Raw genomic sequence first — 20,832 nt, 5'->3', positions numbered from 1 at the left:
AACTGCATAAGCAAGACGAATAGTGGGAGGGCGTAGCGCTAATTTCTTCCTTTAAGCTGCGATAACCAATTCCGTAATCTTATATTTCATTCAATGTTAATTAATATGCAGGATTTCCCATTTATCTTGCGACATTCGATTATTGCGGAAACTAGTGGGGATATAAAAAAATAATTTATATAAACATTCTTCATATGGAGGGGCCCATTGAATAATGATATGCATATTTTCACATAACTGCCCTTAAGGGTCAAATATAGGGCAAATTAATTTTGTCAAATAGCAACCTATACTTTTCATTGAATATTTTTATTCTTTATTGGAAAATAAACTTTCGCGGGAAACGTTTTTTCCCCATACTTGCCAAAAAGCGCGATTTTTGGTTTGAGCTAGGAAGCTGTTCTGTCAAGAATTTGGCACATTTTTTTTTTGTTTAAACTTGCCACTTTCCCTTGTCCTTCGATCCGACACTGGAACTGTTCTATTCTATTATGATTTTGTCGGTTTTTGTTTCTGAGATTTTGTCCCATTTAGTTAAGCTAGATTTTATTAAGTGTTCCATTAAAATTTTGTTTATTAAAAAAAATAAATACACTTATACAATTAAAAACAATATAAATTCTTTAAACTACTAAGGCATGACTACTTAGTATACTTATAAGTACATAAAAATGAAACTATAAAGATCACATATAATAGCCCTGTCGTATAATGACGAGCTGAATTCTAAAATTTCCAAACTATTATGTAATTCAGAAAAGATTTAAATGTTTGTGCAAATATCAACAGGCCGTGTCACGATGGTTTTAATTACAAATTATTTAAACTATCAGAAAATTTCCCTGTATGACTACAACTCCTCCAAAGCTAGAAACTTTTTTAAGACCGTCGGTAACGGCAGTAAATAGATTTTTTGAATAATATTTCCACTCAACATTTGTCTTATCCGTATTCTGCACATATCTCTAAGAGGTAACGGTTTAGCACTTACACAGGCCATAAAATCGTACAACGGATCTTCGCTCTTCGTCTTTAAACATTTCATATCGAAGAGCATATTACTAAAGTTGAAACCGGCGTAAATAATTAGTTTGACAAGCTCCGCGTTGTCATTGTTTTTGGCGAGCGTTAGATTATCGACGAAACCCCTCTCCTCTCGCAGGTTTACGTCCGCACCGTATTTAATCAGCGTGCACGCCGCATTTAAATTCCCCGCCATAATTGCGTGGAATAGGATGTTTCCCATGAAGCTGCCCGCATTAATGTCGGCACCGTACGAAAGTAGAAGCTCTAGAAATACTTCGAAAGTTCTCGGGTCGCGTATACTATCGACGCAAATGTGTAGGGCAGTGAGACCGGTAAGTTCGTTTCTAGTGTTAACTGGAGCACCTGAAAGTAAACTGTTAATGAATTATGCGAGATATAAACAAAACCCAAGGGCAGTACGAAGTTTTCGAGGTCTGCTGGTATGTATACAGTTAAGCAACGCAACGTGATGTAGACATTATGTCAGGCTAAACACCAAAAATAATGGCGGGACATCCTGTGTGTTAAGTAAATATGGGAGGATTATACAAGAGCTGAATTAAGTGGAGGGCTACATCCAACATGGGAGGATTATTTACGAAATAAGCAGATTTGGTTACTTTCATTTGAATTGGTATGTTAGTGTTGTTTTGCCTTTTAGAAATGTAAATGCATAATTTTTTTAATTTATTCAATTTAGATAACATCAATTAATGATTACGTGTTTTGGTGGTGATAATGAAGAGATAAGGTGCGCGTTTTGTAGAGGTGGCGACGTTTAGCGCTCCGTCGTTGATTAGCAAGTTATTTCAAAATTTTTAAAGGAGTTTATTTGATGGTGGAAGTGGTGATTCCTTAAATACTGGAGAGGAGATCGAGGCTGCTGCTGTTAGGTCTCGAAACGGTTAAAAAGTGTGTAAGTACATCTGTTTTCACTAAATTACGGGCAGTCAGCCCTATTTGTTTTGTTGAAGACACATTCATCATTTTTTTATAATGAATCTGTGCAGAAGCAAGTTAACCAAAGTTGCATGAAAAGCTTAATGCATGATCCAATTACGGAAAAAATTTCGTTGTGTTGAAAAAGGAAGTAGTGTAGTACAGCGAGGTGCATATTAAATGTTTCTACCGTTCGAACAGCTCCCGAAAATGTGTTCCCTTATTCATCAAGCCGGTTTTGTTTGTCATCTGATTCAGTGTTATAATAAAGCAAAGTGAAGTTCTGAAGCCGTTCAAAAGCGTTTGTGTGAGTTAAGTGCGCCTTATATCGCAAATCTTGCACAACCATATTATTTGGATTATTAAAAAAAAAACAAAAGTGTAAATAATTTTAAGGTATTATTTTAATCGTCGACCGCCTGCGTACGGGTTATTATCTCCAAACAAGCTTTATAAGCTTTTCTTTCTTGCAGGGATGTTGGTTTAATTTTTTTGACTGTTTTAGAATAAGATTTTGTCGAGATTTTTGTCATTGTCAATCAATTAATTGTGTGTTTATTTGAGTCCAGTGTGCGACCCAGATAGTGTTCATGTCCGATTTTTTTTATTCATGTCAAGATTTATTTTTATTTTATCAAAATTGTGTAATAAATTCTTTGGAATTTTCGGAAGTTGATTGAAGCCACAGAGTCTCTCGAATTGGGAAATTTTAAGTCAATATTAGAATTTTTATGGCAGATGTCGGATGTGTACGAGAAGAGGTTATACAAGTTCTAAGTTTCAATTTTGATTTGTTTTCAGCTAGTTGGACAGGTGTTTTGTGGGTGGTGTAGAGCCCGCTTAGGCGCTTACCATTGCACACAGCAATATATCACCAATGAACATTATTATTGTTATTGTTACTCGATTTTTGTGATTTCTGACAGAGTGACAATTCTAAAAAAATATAAATTGACATATTTTGTTTTTCCAAGGCTAATTGGCCTCCAAATGTCGTGTTTTGGCTGGATGCAATCTCTGGATGTATGTTAGGCCGTGAATTTTTGGCGCTACTCTCACACTCAAATTGCGAGTCAAATTGTGATCACTTGTTTGCGGAATCACAACTTTAAATGTGAATACCCAGCACGAAATTATAAAACAAGATCGACTGCTAATGCTGAATTGACAAATGACACCTACATGGGGGCAGCCATGATGTGCACTCACATAGCGCGAAATTCAAATCAACTAATAAGCAAGCATTAACTTCACGTTTTCTAAATAAATTACTGTGACACATGTCATTTTCCAAGGCTGCAATAGTCTCAAAACTTGAGCACTAGGAAAATTCCCCTAGAAAATAACTAAAACGTGCACATCATGGCCGCACCCATGCTAGGGCCATTTCTACCTCTATGCAACTGTTTGACCAGCAGTCCATCTTAATTTAAAAGTTCGTGATACCCGGAAACGGAGCAGCGGAAAGGATTGTCAATGTTTTGAGAATTTTCGAAAATGAAGGTAGTGTGGTATGAAATTGGCATCATTACTGGGGTTGATTTCGGTCCATTTTTATGAGCGTGATTTTTTCGGGTAATTTTGAGGAACCAACAACAAAAATTGAATGAGGTGCTGTGAGAAATGGGAACTCAATTCTTCAACTGTGATTATTAACGATCCTCGAGATCGTTTAGAATTTTGTATTGCTGTCTCTGTCCGCCCGTCCATCCGTCTGACTGTCCGTGTGCACGATAACAATTTTTTTATTTGTTACGATATTTACCTAAATGAAATTTTGTATGTAGGCACCTCGAATAAAAGGAAAACTAGAGCCGAACCAAAAAATTTGTTTTGCGCATGCGCAGTCGTTTTTTTTAATGTGTTAAGATATTTAGAAGAAATTTTGTATGTAGGCACTTCGAATAAAAGCAAAACTAGAGCCGAATAAAAAAAATTGTTTTGCGCATGCGCGGTCGGTTTTTTTATTTGTTAAGTTATTTAAATAAATTTTTGTATGTAGGCACCTCAAATAAAAGTAAAACTAGAGCCGAATCAAAAAATTTGTTTTGCGCATGCGCAGTCGTTTTTTTAAAATTTGTTAAGATATTTAGAAGAAACAATGCCGATTCAAAAGTTCGTTTTACAAGCCATGCTGATCTGGTGGGACAGAATCAACCCCTTAAGGTGAATTGTAAAAATGATGTAGGTATGTGTGAAGATCTCGAGGATCATTCGGTATTCATTTGTATCGGATTTTTTTAAACAATTTCAGCCAATCCATTCTTGAACTGTAAAACTATTGTGGTGGGGGGTGCAAATCACAAGAGCACAATAAAGGGGTTATGTTTTGTCTTTTCCATAACACCCACAGTTGGGCGAGTTTTGCAATACACTCACCATTTTTTAATAAATACTTGGAAATTTGAAAATTGTTGTAGACACACGCCATCATTAACGGTGTATGTCCCTGCTCATCTCTTACATTAAGAATAGCGCCGCCCTTGTGCAAAATTTTTACCATTTCGTAATTATTATTTCTAATTGCGGTATGCAATAGATATTGAGACTGTATGATCTTAGCGCCGCCTTCCAAAAGCGCTCTTGTAATGTTAATCATATTATTCCACACTGCCCGATATACCACCGTTATACCGCAGAACTCTTCGTGGTTCAGCCGAGTTCCCTTTCGAATTAAGATCTCAGCTGCGTCTTCGTGACAGGATAGAATTGCAAGCGATAATGGCGAGCAGTCGTGTAAATCGTGAGCATTTACGTTTGCACCGTGTTCGATCAGTAAGTTTATAATATCGGCGTATCCTTTTTGAGCAGCTAAATGTAGAGGAGTGTGCTTCTGGCGATTCATGAATTGAACGTTTGCACGTTTTCCCAGCAACAATTTAACCATACGTGAGTCTCCATTAAGTGCGGCCATGTGTAAAGGGCTAAACATATCCGCATCACTTTGGTTGACGCTTATTTCTTTAAAATTATCTAATAAATATTCTACAATATCACAGTGACATCCTATGACTGCGTAATGTAAAGCGTTGAGTCCGTTCTTATCAAACCTAGCAATATCATTTTCGGGAGATTCCAACACGATGGCAGTGCGATTCAAGACATCGGCGTACCATTTGTAAATTCTGGCTTCTGGTGGTGTAGAGCAGAGATTATCGTTAAGTAAATTGTCGTCGGTCACCTCCATATCCCACTCCAAAGCTTCCATACCTTCTGGTGTCGGTCCATCTCCAAATTCTGCCTCATCAATATCTTTACACACAACAAAGTAACCAATATTTCTATTTTGATTTTTATGTGTGAAATCCAATTTTAAAGGCTTGTGCTGCTTGCATGGATCATTATCACTTTTGTATTTTATGGCGCTTCTTTGGTTTTCCGCTAATAATCTTAAAATGTTAAAATTACCATGTTGTGCTGCGACACCTAAAGGAGTTCTACCAGAGGAACTTATTTTATTTGGATTAGCACCTAAAAATCGACAATAAACAATAATCACAAAATTGTTACAAACTACCTTTCGAAAGCCAATACTGCGAACATTTGAGATCATCATTGTTTATTGCTTCAATTAGCAGTTCTTCATAGGATTCCATTTGGTATTAGATTATTTATCAAACTAGAAACATTGCATTTCTATTTTATTGCCTAGCCATTGTTTACTAATCAATATCTGTTCATTGTTTGTGCCTTTGTGTAATTAGAAAAACGTGAATGTGAATAGTGCGGTTGGTATCAAAGATCAATCCCATGTATAAAATTATCTAAAATACAATCTAATTACTTTTAAATAAATAAAAATATTTTTTCAGAATGGAAGAAGTGTTTACAATACAATACAAAACGCTATAGTAGACACTGCACTGTCTGTTTTACTGTTGACAGCACTCGGTGTTTCCATTTCAACAAATTGATATGTGACATTGAATGCGACTAAAGATAGTGTTATCTTTATTGCGATCATTTAAGACTAAAGATAGTGTTATCTTTATTGCGATCATTTAAGACCCCTTCTTTCTACAAGTAGAACTTGCATGCATATGTTAGAACTATTAAAACGCGAAAGATGGTTGTAGAAAAAATCAATAAATGAATCGACAAAGCTATGAGTAAATTATTGCAAGGAAACTGCTTAGCAGCTTTAAAATGGGGAATGTTTCTTCTCAGCGACACAAGTCGATGGGGGATATTATAGAAAAATTAAGCATTTTGTGCCAGAATTCACCTTGTAATGTATGGATTCAGCAGACCGTAAAAATGTTGACTTACCCTATACTTAAAGTTCATTTCCAAGCAGCGCCATCTAACGTTCGTTGTCAAAATGTCAGACGTTTCGCGCCACGTTCAAATCTCGATATAGGTGTTAAGACTGAGACTGGGTGATACGAATGAGACTCCTACTTTGTCTTTTTACTAAGGCGGTCTTTTATGTGTTGGAAGGTGAGACACAATCGTCATTTGATGCGAAACCGTTGTCTTTTCGCGTTGAGCGAAATTCATAATAAGTTTGTACCCATATACGAAACCATAAACGTTTCCAATGTTAAAATGGAGACAATTCTGCCCTTTTTGGGAAAATAGGGTTTGGTGGAAACCAGGACCAGCAAGCATATTATCATTGAATTTATAAGGTTTCGAAAACGGTGCAAATTGTAAGCATTAAATTTAAACTTTCCGCGCCAATATTTGGTTTGCAAATTCTTATATAATTTTATGGATTATGCTTCCGTTTCGCCGAATTTTTCCGATAAGAAGATGATGTTCTACAAATAGGTATATACTCAAGATTCTTCAGCAGAATGTAAGGTCCATCCCCAAAGGGACAAGACTTCCGTATAGGTACACAGAAAGTTGTACTGCAGTTTAGATTTCACTTATTCATAACCCAAAGTTAATTTTTATTTAACCGTAAGGAAGCTAGAAGGAAATTGGCAATATAAAGTAATAACCGCGTTTAGAAAACCAATGTTATTTCAGATGCAAATAGTTACACTGCAGTAGGTACGTGTCTACCTTTGGGACGAGGTAAATGAAGCGGGTCATTGTAATTAAAATAAGAGCGAGTTAGATTAGTACTAAATCAAAATTGTTCTAACGCTATCAGATATAAGACTTTTTGGTGTGCATGCACTTTCGGGAATGTACCTACTTACTATTAGAACAAACTTCCATGTAACAAACATAAATATATTTATAATTAGAACTAACGATCTATACCCAAAATATAACTTTTATAAGTACAAATTCGTATAAAAATTTGAATCCAGTGTAAGAATATTACAGTATAAAAAATAATTACGATAGTATCATTTGAAAGCACAATTTTACTCCCAACCCAAGCCACTATAAGCTTTCAAAAAACTTCAGCTACACTAAAATACATTCAGTTCTTTTATAAAATATAAATAACTTAAATTATAGCCGAATTTTTCCACGATTTATATCTTCATAGGATTCCTTGTTTAATAATGTGTACTGTCCATTGTTTAAATAATAAATACTATCACTGGTCGCGGTAGGATCAAATCCCTGAATTTGGAGGTCGTTCTTTTTAAGTTTGAATGTACCTAAAATTAAATTATTGCCACAAGAATGGTGGAATCAACAACGAACCAGTCATATCCATTTTGCCCAGTATTCGTACGAATATTGGGCGTGCGTAAGTGGGAAGCACGTGACTAATTTCGTTTGGCAATTTGTTAATATCTAAGGTGTGCTCGGGGTCTAAGATTGCTGCCATTCCAGCTCGTCCTTCCTGACCTTGAATCTAAGGAACAATTACACAAGTGAATAAATAAGCAAGCTGTTACCTGGACACCATATACTACAACATCTCGATACGCGGTCACATTACTCATCACAGCCTCAACTTCTGACGTGGATACATTCTCCCCTTTCCATCGGAAGGTATCTCCTGTTCTATCTTTGAAGAATAAATATCCAAATTCGTCCGAAGTAATAATATCACCTGGAGATAAATAAAGTTCGATAAAGGTGCCGGATGGACTCGTACATTACCAGACAAAAAAGCTGATTCTCCCTTTTTGAACACATTGTGAATAATTTTTTTCTCTGAGGCAGCTTTGTCGACATAACCAAGGAACGCTCTAGATGGATTACTGGTAATTTTCCCTATGAAAGCACCAGGTTCGTTGGGTTTACACGCAATACAAAAACCCTTGGAATTTCTAATCGGCTCTCCTGTGGTTTCGTCCACTTTTATTATCGCGATGGGATAAATTTGAGGGATTATTCGCGAAACAAATCCTATAGCACCGACCGTATTGTCTGTATTAACTATGTTAGCATTGCCCTCAGTCGCACCATAAAACTCGGACACATTGGAAATATGAAATCTTTCCACGAATTCCGTCCATATTTGCGGTCTCAGACCGTTTCCAAAAATTAATCTTACACTATGATCCGTATCTGACGGTTTCGGTGGTACAGCAAGGATATACCTGCACATTTCACCGATGTATTGTGCTACCTAGAAAACCATTCATTATCATTTTCCTGGAAAATGTGAACATTACCGTGCAATTGTACTTTTTGCAATCCGTAAAGTAAGAAGATGCCGAAAATTTTTTACGTAACACTATAGTGCAACCAAAGAGTAACATTTGCCCCATTGCCATGCAACCTCCTGCTGTATGGTACAAAGGGAGAGATGTGTAGAAACGATCACTAGATCTAAATCCTCCAACATAATGAATGCCAACAACTATAAATATATATCTGAAAGCACAGAAAGCTTGTTTATAAACTGTTACCTACTCGGAAAACCGCCATTGGGTATTATCTGATATATTTTGATATAGGGTAATGGATACATGCCCTTCAAGGCTACTAAGTATAAAACTATTACTTTATATAATTTGTTTGGGTAGCATGAAAGTACTCATTAAATGTTGTCTGGGGCTCTACTACCAACTCACCTCGAGTTGGAAATAACAGCTGCTTTAGGTAAACCTGTAGTACCAGATGTGTAAATATATAATAAACTATCATGATGAGAACATTCCTCGCTTATCACAGGTGGCGTTGACGGCGCTTCTTTAAGAAGCACGTTCAAATTTTGAAATCTCTGATCCGTACTGTCGGTAAGATGCTTAGACGAGCCGCTGCTTACTTCATAAAGTGCCACCGAAGATTCTATTTTATCGAGTATTTCAGAAACGGCTAAAAAAATATACGGATAAAGTAGAAACAGAAGTAATTTCCCACAGGTTACCATAGGATAATTCGGTTCCAAAAATAACGGCTTGACTTTTAGACACCGTCACGGAATGCACTAATGGTGATAGTCTTTGGTTTGTATTGATTAAAGGCACGACAACGCCCAGCTTTGATAATCCCAGCCAAATGCACACAAATTCGGGCTTATTTTCTAGGAATAGTGCAACCACATCGCCCTTTTTGTAGCCGTGACTTTTGAATATGTTAGCAATTTTGTTGCTGTACTCCTCCACCTGCAGCAGAATAATCTAATGAGAGTTGAATGTTAATTGGCGCCCACGTACCTCTTCAAATGTCCACTCTTCATCTTCAAAAATGATAGCAGTTTTGTTCGGGTGTTTCGCAACATACTCTCTGAATACATCAGCAACTGTGTTGTTGTTCTTATTTTGTCTTCTCATGTATAACAAAATTTTGATATATCCCATTAATGCGCTAAAAACAAAGAGATAATATTAATTACACTAAAAACTTAATGACTTTAATTGAATTTTTCTGGTTTTTAAGATTTAGGTATGAATTTTTACCTGAAACCGTCAAGAAAATCTAAATTTCAGGGCTATTTTGACATTAGAAAGTTGATCTTTACCTGACTAGTACTGAAAAATTTTTGCCTGACTCCCATTACAGTCCTAGTACATGCAAAATAACAATTAGATCATTTATTGAATAAGTTATTCAATCAACGATTGGATATTTATAATGCAGACTATGTGGATATTTTTAAATATTAATACACCTACACAAAAGATAATGGTCTTTTAATTACTAACAATTAATGGAATATGTGTGTGGAAGTAATTATTCCTTTAGTTTTGCGCCAGTCATTAAAAGGTTTGTACGCCTTTTCGTACCTCTTTCTTGACTTTGTGGGGAGCGAATATTGCACTACTGCTTTTGTACCTAGTTATAAAGACTGTATAGTTGAAAAGTACAAAGCATAAACTGCAAACTGCATTAAAAATGACACTGATTGAAATCTCTATGGAAACAATTAAATAAAGTGACTTTAACATGCGTGATTAGGTATCAAAATTTCAGATATGAATAATTTTATATGGAAAAGTTATCTACATGTTGCGGTTTCAGGTAAAATTTTATACATAATACGTCATGAAAGGGAGTCCACCTGGCTTGGAGGCATTAAAGAGATTCTCGGACGCTGCGCGTCCTCGTACTTTTCAATAAGCCTCCGCGTCATGTAAACGACCACTTTCATGACTTATTATGTAAATAACTATTTTTGAATTCTTGGAAATTCACTAGGTAAATAATTATTTTATTATATACAGGGTGAATTTTTTTAATTTCCACTATAGAGAGATCTCGAAAACCGTAAGTTAGGGGTAAAAAATCGAAAAATGATATTTTCGAGAATGCGCTGGCCATTCATTTATCTTTAAAGATATCAAAAAATAATTTTAACAAATCCTTTAGTGATCTTTTCTCAGCTTTCTGATGGTATAAGGTCCGTATCCCAAAGGAAAAAGAATTACAATCTGCCTAAGAGTAAATGGAAAAATAGGTTAGATAAAAAATGTAGTATTAAGCATAAGTTTAATGAATCATTTTAATCATTTACTTTACAGTTCGCTTTACAGGATTCTTCACCTCAAACCCCAATTTATTGGAGTCCTCGTTGGAATTTTCGACAAATCTTACAACCTATTTTTACCAGGCAGCATTTTGCCAATTTAGTAAATTTAACGGTGTGACTAGCCTCCCGGTTCCGGTTTTCATACGAATCCCGGTTGCACCATGATATCACGCTAGTGACGTCAGCGACGACCAGGATTATTATAAATCCCGGCTGACAACTTGCGATGTTTGTGATTTGTTTACACGTGGGTTTTACGTTTAATATTTCAGTAACTTTTTCTCTGGTGCGGCTTGGCAAGTTGTCCAAAATTTAATCATTGCGAAAAGGGAGCAAAACGAATGGCTGTGTGTGTGTGTTATGCAATTCAGAAATTAACAGAAATCAACCTGATTGCATTATGTGTGCTTCATGCCTCCTGTGGAAGCACGTTAAATGTACAACTTTAAAGAAAATACCACAATGTTCAAATAAATCGATTTGTTTGGAATGTAAGACTTGAACAATAATAATTAATATCTACGAGTAACTCAGTTCACACTATTAATATAATTCGTATATATATAAGTGTTCAGAATTTATTATATTTTTCTAGTTGTAGGTACGATTAAAATATTTACTAATTTTGAATAAATATAATACTCCTATAAAGTACCTACGTATTTAAGTGTATAATGCTATCAACTCTATCTTGAATGTTTAAATAACTTATCCCGCCGGGATTTATAATAATCCCGGTCATCGCTGACGTCACTAGCGTGATGTCATAGTAAAACCGGGATTCGTATGAATACCGGAGCCGGGAGGCTAGTCACACCGTAAATTTAAAAAGGTTGAAATACCAAATAAAATTTTGCATAAATCATAGAAATGTAAAATTACCTGGTTTCCGGCCGCCAAGGCCATACACGTCAGTAATTCTTGAACTAAACACACACGTTTATCAACAAATAAGAACTTGACAAAACATGCAATAAAATGAACATTGAAAAAAACGTCCGCATACGTCTCAACGTGTCGGCGCAATCTCCTACTCTGTCTCTCTCTCTCGAACGGACACTATACAGAGGGTTTCCCTAACAGAAATATGAAACATAAGTTTAAAAATATATAATATCTTAGAAATATTCTTAGAACATTTCCTTTGAAATCCTCATAAAACATTTTGGAAATACTCCAATAGATATCCCAAGAACCTTCTTAGACAGAATATTTTTTAGTGCTTTTTTTAAGTCTTCCTAGGAATTTTAATGAACGCATCTCTATTATCATTATTTGCAATTGTTTGTATGTATTGAAAAATCCGTCTAAATGCCAAATGTGATTCCCTCTTTATTCATTGAATGTCTTGAATATTTGATTTCTGGGGTATCTAAACCATAGCTGAAATGAATAATTACATAGCAAAACAAAACAAGAAATAAATTTATTATAACAATAAAACATCAACAAAGATATACTAATAAAAAGATGTTTTAGAAATGAAAAACGGATAGGGTGTATTCCAGGAATCTATTTGCAAAGGGAATTTTCTTATAAACTCTAAAGACATTTGTCCTTGAAACTTTCTTGAAAATCTTAGAAATGTTCTTAGGGATCTTCGGTTTTCTTTGAAATAGTCTTGGAATAGTCTTAGGCATTCTTCTTAGAAATATTGAATTGATCCATAGAATTTGTCAGAAACACTCGCATAAACATTTCTTAAAATATTCATAGTAGCTTACAGATGAAATCAGTTGATATAGTTCATACCAGTACAAACTTGGCAAAAAGTATCGAGTAAGATAATATAATTTATTGAATATTGTATTCTAAAAAGAAAATAACGTTTGAAGCTATAATTTTTTTTATTGAAATAGGAGACATTCTAGCAACAGAGAACGTGGTTACATTTAAGTTGAGGCGAGATTCACATTAAAATTCCACATTTACTGAGAAATATTCCTAGGAAACTTATTTAGGAATCTGTGTTGTTATTGAACATCAATTACTGGGCACTTCAATGTATTTTGAAGCATTTTAGGAATATAGAATTTTCTTTAAAAAATTCCCAGGAAACTTTGATCTTGGATGCCCAAGTAGGTAATAATAAGGAATTGGGGAGATGCTTGTAATTAAAGCTCTTTAATCATCCTATTCAATTTGGTGCAGCCTGTATATGACTCTACCTTACCTAACATGTTTACATTTACTGTTATATCCAAAAAAAAACATTGGAGAAAAACAGGTAGACGTAGACCAAGACGAGTTTCTTGTATATTACGTTATAATTACCAAAACGAACGTAATTACAAATGTAAATAGAATTAATCTATGGCCATTATGTAAATAAAATTAATGACTTGTACAACATTTTTCCATAGCCCTAACTGTACGTGCTACAGTAGAAATGACGAAATGTTCATTTATTTTCTTTTACAATCTCGAAATGTTATCTGAACCACCACTTCCGCGGTTCTGCCAACATAAAAACACTTGCATACAGCCAACATAATGCACAAAAACAAAACAATGATCATCAAAGCAAAGAGGAACACTTACAAGAGATCGCGGGGTGCCGTCATCGCAGCCACATAAAACCATTTGTACTTTTTCGTAAATAGGAAGTAAACGATAACTATCACAATAAGCAATTGCAGTACGAACATCCATCCCAGGTAAATCCATAATAGTGCAGCAAAGGCGACCAGTCCGGACAAAATTAATATCATGATCGCTGCGCGTAATAGCGAAACATATAGCGGCCTTCGTACGCGAAATTTACGCCGACGTAGCGTGATTGCGTCTGTTGTGTTTTCTGCACCGGCTACTTTTCCACCACTTTCCAAGTCGGTCAAGTCGGTTATCCTGAGGCCATGCACCTAAAAGTGAAACATCAATAACAAAACAATTCAGAGGTATGCATAACGGCGACATCTGCTTATTCTATTTGTAAAAACCGACTTACAGTTATCCGTTTTTGTCCGGAAATATTTAAAAAATGAAATGAAAGTTAATTACTATTATCAATGGGAAAATGTCTACCTTTCACCTAATTGGACAAATTTACTGTTTCTAATCTGTTTGTTAATGTAGTCCATAACTAATTAAATTAATTATTTTATTAATAACGCGATCAATCACCTGCGTTATTACGATTTAAACTCGATGGTAATACCGGTAAATGGTAATACACCAATGCAATGAAGAAAGCTAATAAGGAAATTAATGCTAACCAAAATAAAATATGAATCTTAACGATCAAGTTGGCAATTAGCATTTCAACTTTCTATTTTATTATATTCTTCCGAAATCCTGTCAGCTTTTCTTATAGGTAATTGTTTATTGAACAACTTGAACATAATGTTATCAGATTGTTTTGTTTTTAAATTGAACAAAAAGCACGCTAGATGGAGTGTTGCGCTTCCTTATTCAATCAAGCGCGGGATTTTTAAAATGTACTACTTAATCGTTCCTTCTGAACACAGCAACAATATTTTTGTGTTGAACACTTTTTGAAATTTAAAAAATCATCCGATGGGACGAAAACATGGGTGGCTTGCAGGTTAAGTTAAATTTTAGGAGCGTAGCATCCGTAAACAAGGACCGCCATACCAATGGGCGGCGTCCCATGCTTACACTTTTTTAGTTCTAGATATAGTTTTCTGCGTAACGCAGGTGGTCAATGCCAGGGGAGTATTACGATGTACTACTGGAAATTACGGAGGTCTGAGCTTTATACCAATGTGGCAACTAAGCCCACTGTTTATTATCATACCAAGTTCCCGGGTTTTCTGACTGAACTCCGAGTCATTGTATTATCTTCGTGTAACGAAAGGACGATCCGATCATGTGCCATTCTTTTGTGGGAACGGTGTTTTGATGCTGGAATTTCAACTTCACTTGACTATAAAATCTGTTTTGTTAGCTTCGAACCAGGCAGTGAGTTAAGATCAGAACAACTTTAAGAGCGAATATCTCGAAAACGGCGTGCCAGAGGAAAGTGCTCACAAAGGCAAAATCTCAAAACAGGAAGACGGGACTCATAAAGGGCAAGTGGGACGTCTGGACGAGACACATTTACTGGCGAATATCTCGCAAATGGAGTAAGGTACTTACAAAGTCCTCCCGTCCCCTCTCTCGATTTAATCATCTACGAATTAGGTTTATCTGCACAAGAGTTATGCACAGTTTGTACCTACTTATTCAATTCTTCTGTAGTTCGGGTTCAAAGATGTTACTTCAAATTTTAAAAAAAGAAGGTTTTTCTTTCTCTTTTAGTCACCATTTACCAAATATCATGGTTTGTCCAGATTGGGGCAAAAGCAAAATTTGAAAGAGGATGCCAAGAAACTAGGTGAAGTGATTGGATTTGATCATTTTATGTGTGTTACGGCTGCAGTAAGAGAAAAAATTAGAAAAACCCAAATTTTGACACTTTTTTGGGGGTGCAGTTCCTAAATGGAACATTTCGGACCTCTGGTTATTCGAAGAAATGTTTGTCATGGTGTCCTACCTACATAGGTACCTACTACACTTTACACCTTGTACTTATGCAAAGTATGAGAATACAAAGTCCAGTATGTGATTGTTCGGATGTTTTACAATTTTATATAAAGAAAAAAGTTATAAGTACCTACGCAAATGTTTTATGTAGGTACTTAGGTTGATAATAATTTAGTAGCAATTTTCAATAAATGCTGCAAATTATCTTACTATCGACCTTCACGCACTTTCCTAATAATATAATAACCTATTTAAAGATAAAGATGCGTAATATTTGAAAGGACAATGCACATATAAATCAAACCTCTGAATACAAATTAAATATAGAGAGGTATACATGTGACCGCTCAAAGTTTAGACCTTAATTAATAATAGGTCATCCAGCAGGGTCAACTACAGTTCAATATTTATTCGAAAGTGTGGATTGGATGAAATGAGGCGAAACTATACCTACCTTTCTTCATCCTCTTGCTCATCATAAAAAAATTCGTATAGGTACTGTAATATGACAATGAGCAAATTTTATGCCCTTAATTCCTTTCTTATTTAGAAGATTATTATTCCAATTTTGTTTTCAGTATTATGTTTATCATCACCCAAGGAAGAATGGATAAAATAAAAGCATCATTGGCGGCTGACGCAAAGAATAGCAACATATGATAATTACTATTTAATTTATGCATGTTTTATATCTGGACCTTGGCCGCTCAAGTCGTATAAAAACCTGATTTATTCAGCAACAACGATTCTATAGTAGAGATGCGATCTTGGAAATATAACTGCGGCTGTTGTAAGAGGGCAAAATGTTAGGACGAAAGTCTATACAGTTCACTATACAAAGCATTACCTAACTGCAAGACCCACTGCTGCTTGCAGAGGCCTGCAAGCTAAATTTTTGCGCCGATTTTGAACAAAATTTCATGGGTACTGGTACTGCTACGCAAAATAAATTCTTTGCAGCAAGTCCTCAATAAAGTACACAAGTGGTAAAACCTTAGACGATGACTAAGGGTAAGAATGTCGTCTGTCCAACTCATGTTAGACCTGCTCACTCTGTATATGCGCACAGTGAAGAGAAGGGTTCTGTAGACTCCAACAACTCTAAACATTTTAAAAGATGTTCAAACATATTCGGAGAATATTTTTATATTTCGAGATCATCTTAAGATCCTAAAATTTTACTACTTCAAGAAAACGAAGTTTATATTTTCATTTAAACATTGGAGCATCTTACAAAAAGTGTGTTCAAAATATCTTATTTTTTGGAATCTTGTCAGATGCAGTAATTCATTTTGCTATATTTGTTTTAATTGTATTGCTAGTGTAAACAATGTCAGTTTGGGACGTTTGGAATGATTTCTGGTGTTTTAATTATTAATTAATGTTATCAAAATTTGTTTTAATCAATTTCGTTGGTATTATTGCTGAATGAACACAAAACAATTTTCATAATCGATCTTGTAGTCGAGATATCTCGTTTGTTTACTTTTCTCGTAAAAAAAGAGTATTTCTTGGAATTGATTAAAATTAAGAAAATTTTGTACCTCAATTTTTTTCTGATCAATGTATTCGTTAATGCGTTTGTGACAGCTTGAATCTGATTTATTGAACTTTGCGTTTATGTTAGACTTTTCTAAACTTTATTTTTATAAAGGTAATTGTTTAGAGGTAATTGGTTGATTAATCCGTGGACAGAATTAGTAGGGAAAACCGTTTCAATACCAGAGGACGCCTAAAGAAGAGTTGCTGTCTAGAAGTACATTTTTTCCGTAAAATTTTGGGGCCAAGTTTGCCGTTGTTGGAAAAAGTTATTTGTTGCCAGTTCGTAACGAAGTTTTATTCCTGTTGTAAAAAGAATGGGCTTGTTTTGGCCAGTTCGGCGCGAGTATTTTTGAAGGAGGCACGTCTGCGAACTTTTTAAGTTAATTTCTAAGGAACAGGCTATTTCAAGTCTGCGATTGAGTATGCTGCGTCAACGAGATATATTAATAATAAACGCAACTACAACCGTTTCGGTGATAATGAAATATAAAAACCCAGTTTTTTGTACCACGAGGTATCTGTTTCCGTTGATTTAATTAGTGTTTTGATGTGTTCGGACTGTATTTGAATATTTTGAATCGAAAACTGTAAGTAACTTTAAGTTTCTCTGGGTAGCTGTTTTAATGTTTATATATTTGAACACCCATAATATGTGGGTTATGGTTTTTTGGTCCAATTGCATTTTGATAGGAGTGTATTGGTTGGTTTTTGTAAAATAAATTTTATTTATGTAAAATTACGCAAGTTCATTCCGACCCTTTAACGAGCAAAAGAGAAGTCTTATGCTCTATTACGATTAATATTATTGACTCATTTTATGTGTTTGTCACAATTTGGTGACGGACCGTTTGAAATTTAACTATTTGATCTTGGCCACATTTGCCTAGAATTAGGGATTTATCGCCAGAATTAAATCTGTCTGGTGTGTCAGGGTGCGGAGCTGTAGGTACCGAGAAAAATTGTTATTAAAGAGCTACCTAGGTTTGAAAAATGTATTTCGCCCGAAGTTCGAGTGTCAAGCATTTAACTCTTTTATTCTGCCGTAGACTAGCAAATTTATGCAGTCATTTAAAAGGCATATATACAGGGCGCTTCAAAATACACAGAAAGCCGTTGCGATTCTATTTAAAACCAGGTGTCAATTTCTTGACAGAATAGCTTCCTAGCTGAAACCAAAAATTGCCAACATATGTACGCACTTACAGACGGGAAAAATTTATTCTTTAAAAGTTGCTTAAAATGATCTAAAACGTCAATTTTTACGCATGCATTTTGTTTGCTTTTATTAGAGGGACCTACCATCCAAATTTCGTTAAAATTGCTCCATAAATAAGAAAGTTGGATGTTGCACATGCGCAACACTATTTTTGCGCATGCATTTTGTTAGCTTTTATTAAAAGGACCTACCATCTAAATTTCGTTAAAATTGTTCCATAAATAAGAAAGTTGCATTTCTGCGCATGCGCAACACGATTTTTGCGCATGCATTTTGTTTGCTTTTATTAAAGGGACTTACCATAGAAATTTCGTTTAAATTGCTTCAGAAACAAGATCGTTGCGTTTTGCACATATGCAACACAATTTTTTGACTTTGACAATTTTTTTCTCCGTTTTTTGATAATATAACCCGGCCCAATTTTTTGTAGGTTGTACACAGGAAAATAAGGTCTTCCAAATAATAGAATAAAAATTTTAGGTTGCTATTTGAAAAAAAAAGTTCGATGCCGTTACGGCGCTCCAAAATTTTTTTTCAAAAATCCGGCCCGTTATTTTTCTGTTCGGTATGCCTAAAACATATATATAAAATTTCAACAAAATCCGTCGAGCCGTTTTCTCAGAAAATTGCCAACAAACGTACGTACAGACGGAAAAAAATTTTATTCTTTAAAAGTTGCTTAAAATGGTCTAAAACGTCGACGTTGATGAAATTTTGAAATGTTCAAAAAACGGCTATCGCAATAGCTACCTAGCACATGCTAGGAAGCTAAAAATGGAGCAATGGCCGTTTGCTCCGACCAATTTAAGTAGAACCAGGAACTTAGCTTAACCGTAGCTTAAACTCCAAGGCATGGATTTTAAGCTCCTAGTTCCATTTGTCGGTGCAAACGGCCATTAGCCGTATGAAATTTCTAAATGGAGGGCGACTTCCCAGCAAACAGGAAGTGACAGAAAACTACTATATTTGGAGTAGGTAGGTATTCAATGAATACACTCATTATACACTCTAAAACAAGATAAAAATTAGTTTGACCATGTAATCCAGTACTATGGTTCGGTTTATGTACATGAGGTCAAAAATATACCTATTTCTTTTGAAATTATACTTTGTTTTGTTTGTTTTTGTGAAAATAATGAAGGCAAGGTGAACATACCTATAAGACTATGCACTTAGCACACCTTAGAAAATTGAAAACACAATTAACATAAACGTCTAGAAATGATCGTTTATCTTTATAAATTGTAGGTATACAAGCTCATTATGTATCTGCTACGCGGTTTTGTTATTAAAAAATCCGATTCCAATCAAGGCTAATGCAAATCGAACTTTTTTGTTACATTTTGTTTTTAAGCATTCGCCACCGAATTAATAATCACCTAAAATTTCCCAAGTACTTATTAATATTTTGGGCGTAATACCTGCATGGTACCATTTACTTAAAAGCACATTTTTGAAAATCAATAATAAAATCACCTTGCTGTTTCCGTTTTCAACGTTGGTCATCGCACAAAACTTTCACCCAACAACAAAGTGTCCTATCAATTTTATCTCATCACTGCATAAAAGTATTTAAAATAACCCGCCAAGGATCACTAATGGAACTGTCGGCTAAACCTATACTGCCAAAGGTTGCCGCGAATGAATGGTCCCCTCTTACTTCTTACCCAGACAGTACAGAAGAGACGGGTTTTTAAGTAATTAATATCAGTGTAGTAAATAAACATTAGATAACAATAAATGTAACGGGTGACCATCGCCGTTATTCCTTTTCGAGTGCCAAATTTAGAAAATAATTGCGTTTCAATGTAGCGAATAATTATGTTAATAGTGACTATATTTTAACTGCGAATTCAAGTTCCTTTAAGGTGTTATGACACGCATCCTTTATTATTATTTTATGATATGGGATTCTAATCAATTCTGAGTTTAATAAACTTCATGTAATTTTTATTTGTTTGTACCTTGTAATGCGTCTACAACCAAAGTGGGGACTTTTTCGGTAATTAGGTACCTTTTTTGGTCACGATTTTGTTGTAGCTAAGCGCTCACAATTAAAATGTTAATGTAGTACATTTTCCACGGAAATGTCTCATTAAATTCGAATCTGTGTGAGAAACTACTTACCTACTTTATCACATTTACCAGATGTATACACTTACTACTTAGTAAGTAGGTAGGTATGTAGCGTAATGAATAGTTATACCCATACAAAAGTATGAGTAGTATAGGGTACCATAGTACGTGTGGCTGTAAACAAGACCATATAATGAAAAGCGGACATCTCATCTACCACAACGTTCTTCAAATTATGTGAATAACTCAAACTTTCTATGTTCTAGGGAAAAAGTGGAACGCCACTTTTAATTGAAGCTGCACGGTACTTACCTTAGATGCACAGGTAAATCGGCAATGGTGTCATTTACGAAGCAAACGAAACCTTGCACACACCTTGCGTAACAATGAATTTTGGTTTGAAGGGAAGGATAAATACATTTGAAACAATACAAAAGGATATACACTTATTGAAAATATTGCGGTTTAGTTAATATTTAGGTCGTTAAAACTTTCTTATTCCATATAGTGAGGTAATTTTTTATAACTCGATAGAACCGATTTCTCTTTAGATAAAATCCTTAAGAGATGTTAACGTGAATATGTCGCCAATTAATGAGAACGTGAGTTCGAAAGTAAATTTCTGATAACGCATTCTCTCAGTTAATTATATAGCATATTAGGTGTATGGTGGAACATGTCTACTGTTATTTTAATATTATAATTTATTTTC

At 35.0% G+C, this 20,832-nt stretch overlaps 2 protein-coding genes across 2 annotated transcripts; both read right to left on the bottom strand.

The window, feature by feature from the left end:
- Positions 1 to 556: 556 nt before the first annotated feature.
- On the bottom strand, positions 557 to 5,820 carry LOC116170492 (putative ankyrin repeat protein RF_0381). The gene is made up of 3 exons (XM_031486933.1): positions 5,483 to 5,820; positions 4,345 to 5,436; positions 557 to 1,389 (listed from the first exon to the last, which is right to left on the bottom strand). Exons 1-3 carry the CDS (start codon positions 5,559 to 5,561, stop codon positions 851 to 853), a joined length of 1,710 nt encoding a protein of 569 aa, XP_031342793.1. The 5' UTR covers positions 5,562 to 5,820; the 3' UTR covers positions 557 to 850.
- A 1,318-nt stretch (positions 5,821 to 7,138) lies between these two features.
- On the bottom strand, positions 7,139 to 19,682 carry LOC116170489 (long-chain fatty acid transport protein 1). The gene is made up of 10 exons (XM_031486931.1): positions 19,521 to 19,682; positions 13,343 to 13,662; positions 9,489 to 9,639; positions 9,200 to 9,437; positions 8,904 to 9,147; positions 8,502 to 8,703; positions 7,984 to 8,455; positions 7,776 to 7,933; positions 7,579 to 7,732; positions 7,139 to 7,532 (listed from the first exon to the last, which is right to left on the bottom strand). Exons 1-10 carry the CDS (start codon positions 19,548 to 19,550, stop codon positions 7,381 to 7,383), a joined length of 2,121 nt encoding a protein of 706 aa, XP_031342791.1. The 5' UTR covers positions 19,551 to 19,682; the 3' UTR covers positions 7,139 to 7,380.
- Positions 19,683 to 20,832: the final 1,150 nt, after the last annotated feature.

This window comes from Photinus pyralis, unplaced genomic scaffold (genome assembly GCF_008802855.1).
Source record: "Photinus pyralis isolate 1611_PpyrPB1 unplaced genomic scaffold, Ppyr1.3 Ppyr1.4_LG5, whole genome shotgun sequence".
Lineage (NCBI taxonomy): Eukaryota > Metazoa > Arthropoda > Insecta > Coleoptera > Lampyridae > Photinus > Photinus pyralis.
This window is presented reverse-complemented; position numbering and strand designations above follow the sequence as displayed.

Excerpts from the sequence above, each read along its gene's own strand:
- LOC116170492 (XM_031486933.1), bottom strand. The coding sequence starts at position 5,561 with ATGGAATCCTATGAAGAACTGCTAATTGAAGCAATAAACAATGATGAT. Across the intron at positions 5,437-5,482 it reads GCAGTATTGGCTTTCGAAAG|GTGCTAATCCAAATAAAATA; the intron begins GTAGTTTGTAAC and ends GTCGATTTTTAG. Across the intron at positions 1,390-4,344 it reads CAAGTATTTATTAAAAAATG|GTGCTCCAGTTAACACTAGA; the intron begins GTGAGTGTATTG and ends GTTTACTTTCAG.
- LOC116170489 (XM_031486931.1), bottom strand. The coding sequence starts at position 19,550 with ATGACCAACGTTGAAAACGGAAACAGCAAG. Across the intron at positions 7,934-7,983 it reads AGAATCAGCTTTTTTGTCTG|GTGATATTATTACTTCGGAC; the intron begins GTAATGTACGAG and ends ATTTATCTCCAG. Across the intron at positions 7,733-7,775 it reads TTGTAGTATATGGTGTCCAG|ATTCAAGGTCAGGAAGGACG; the intron begins GTAACAGCTTGC and ends ATTGTTCCTTAG.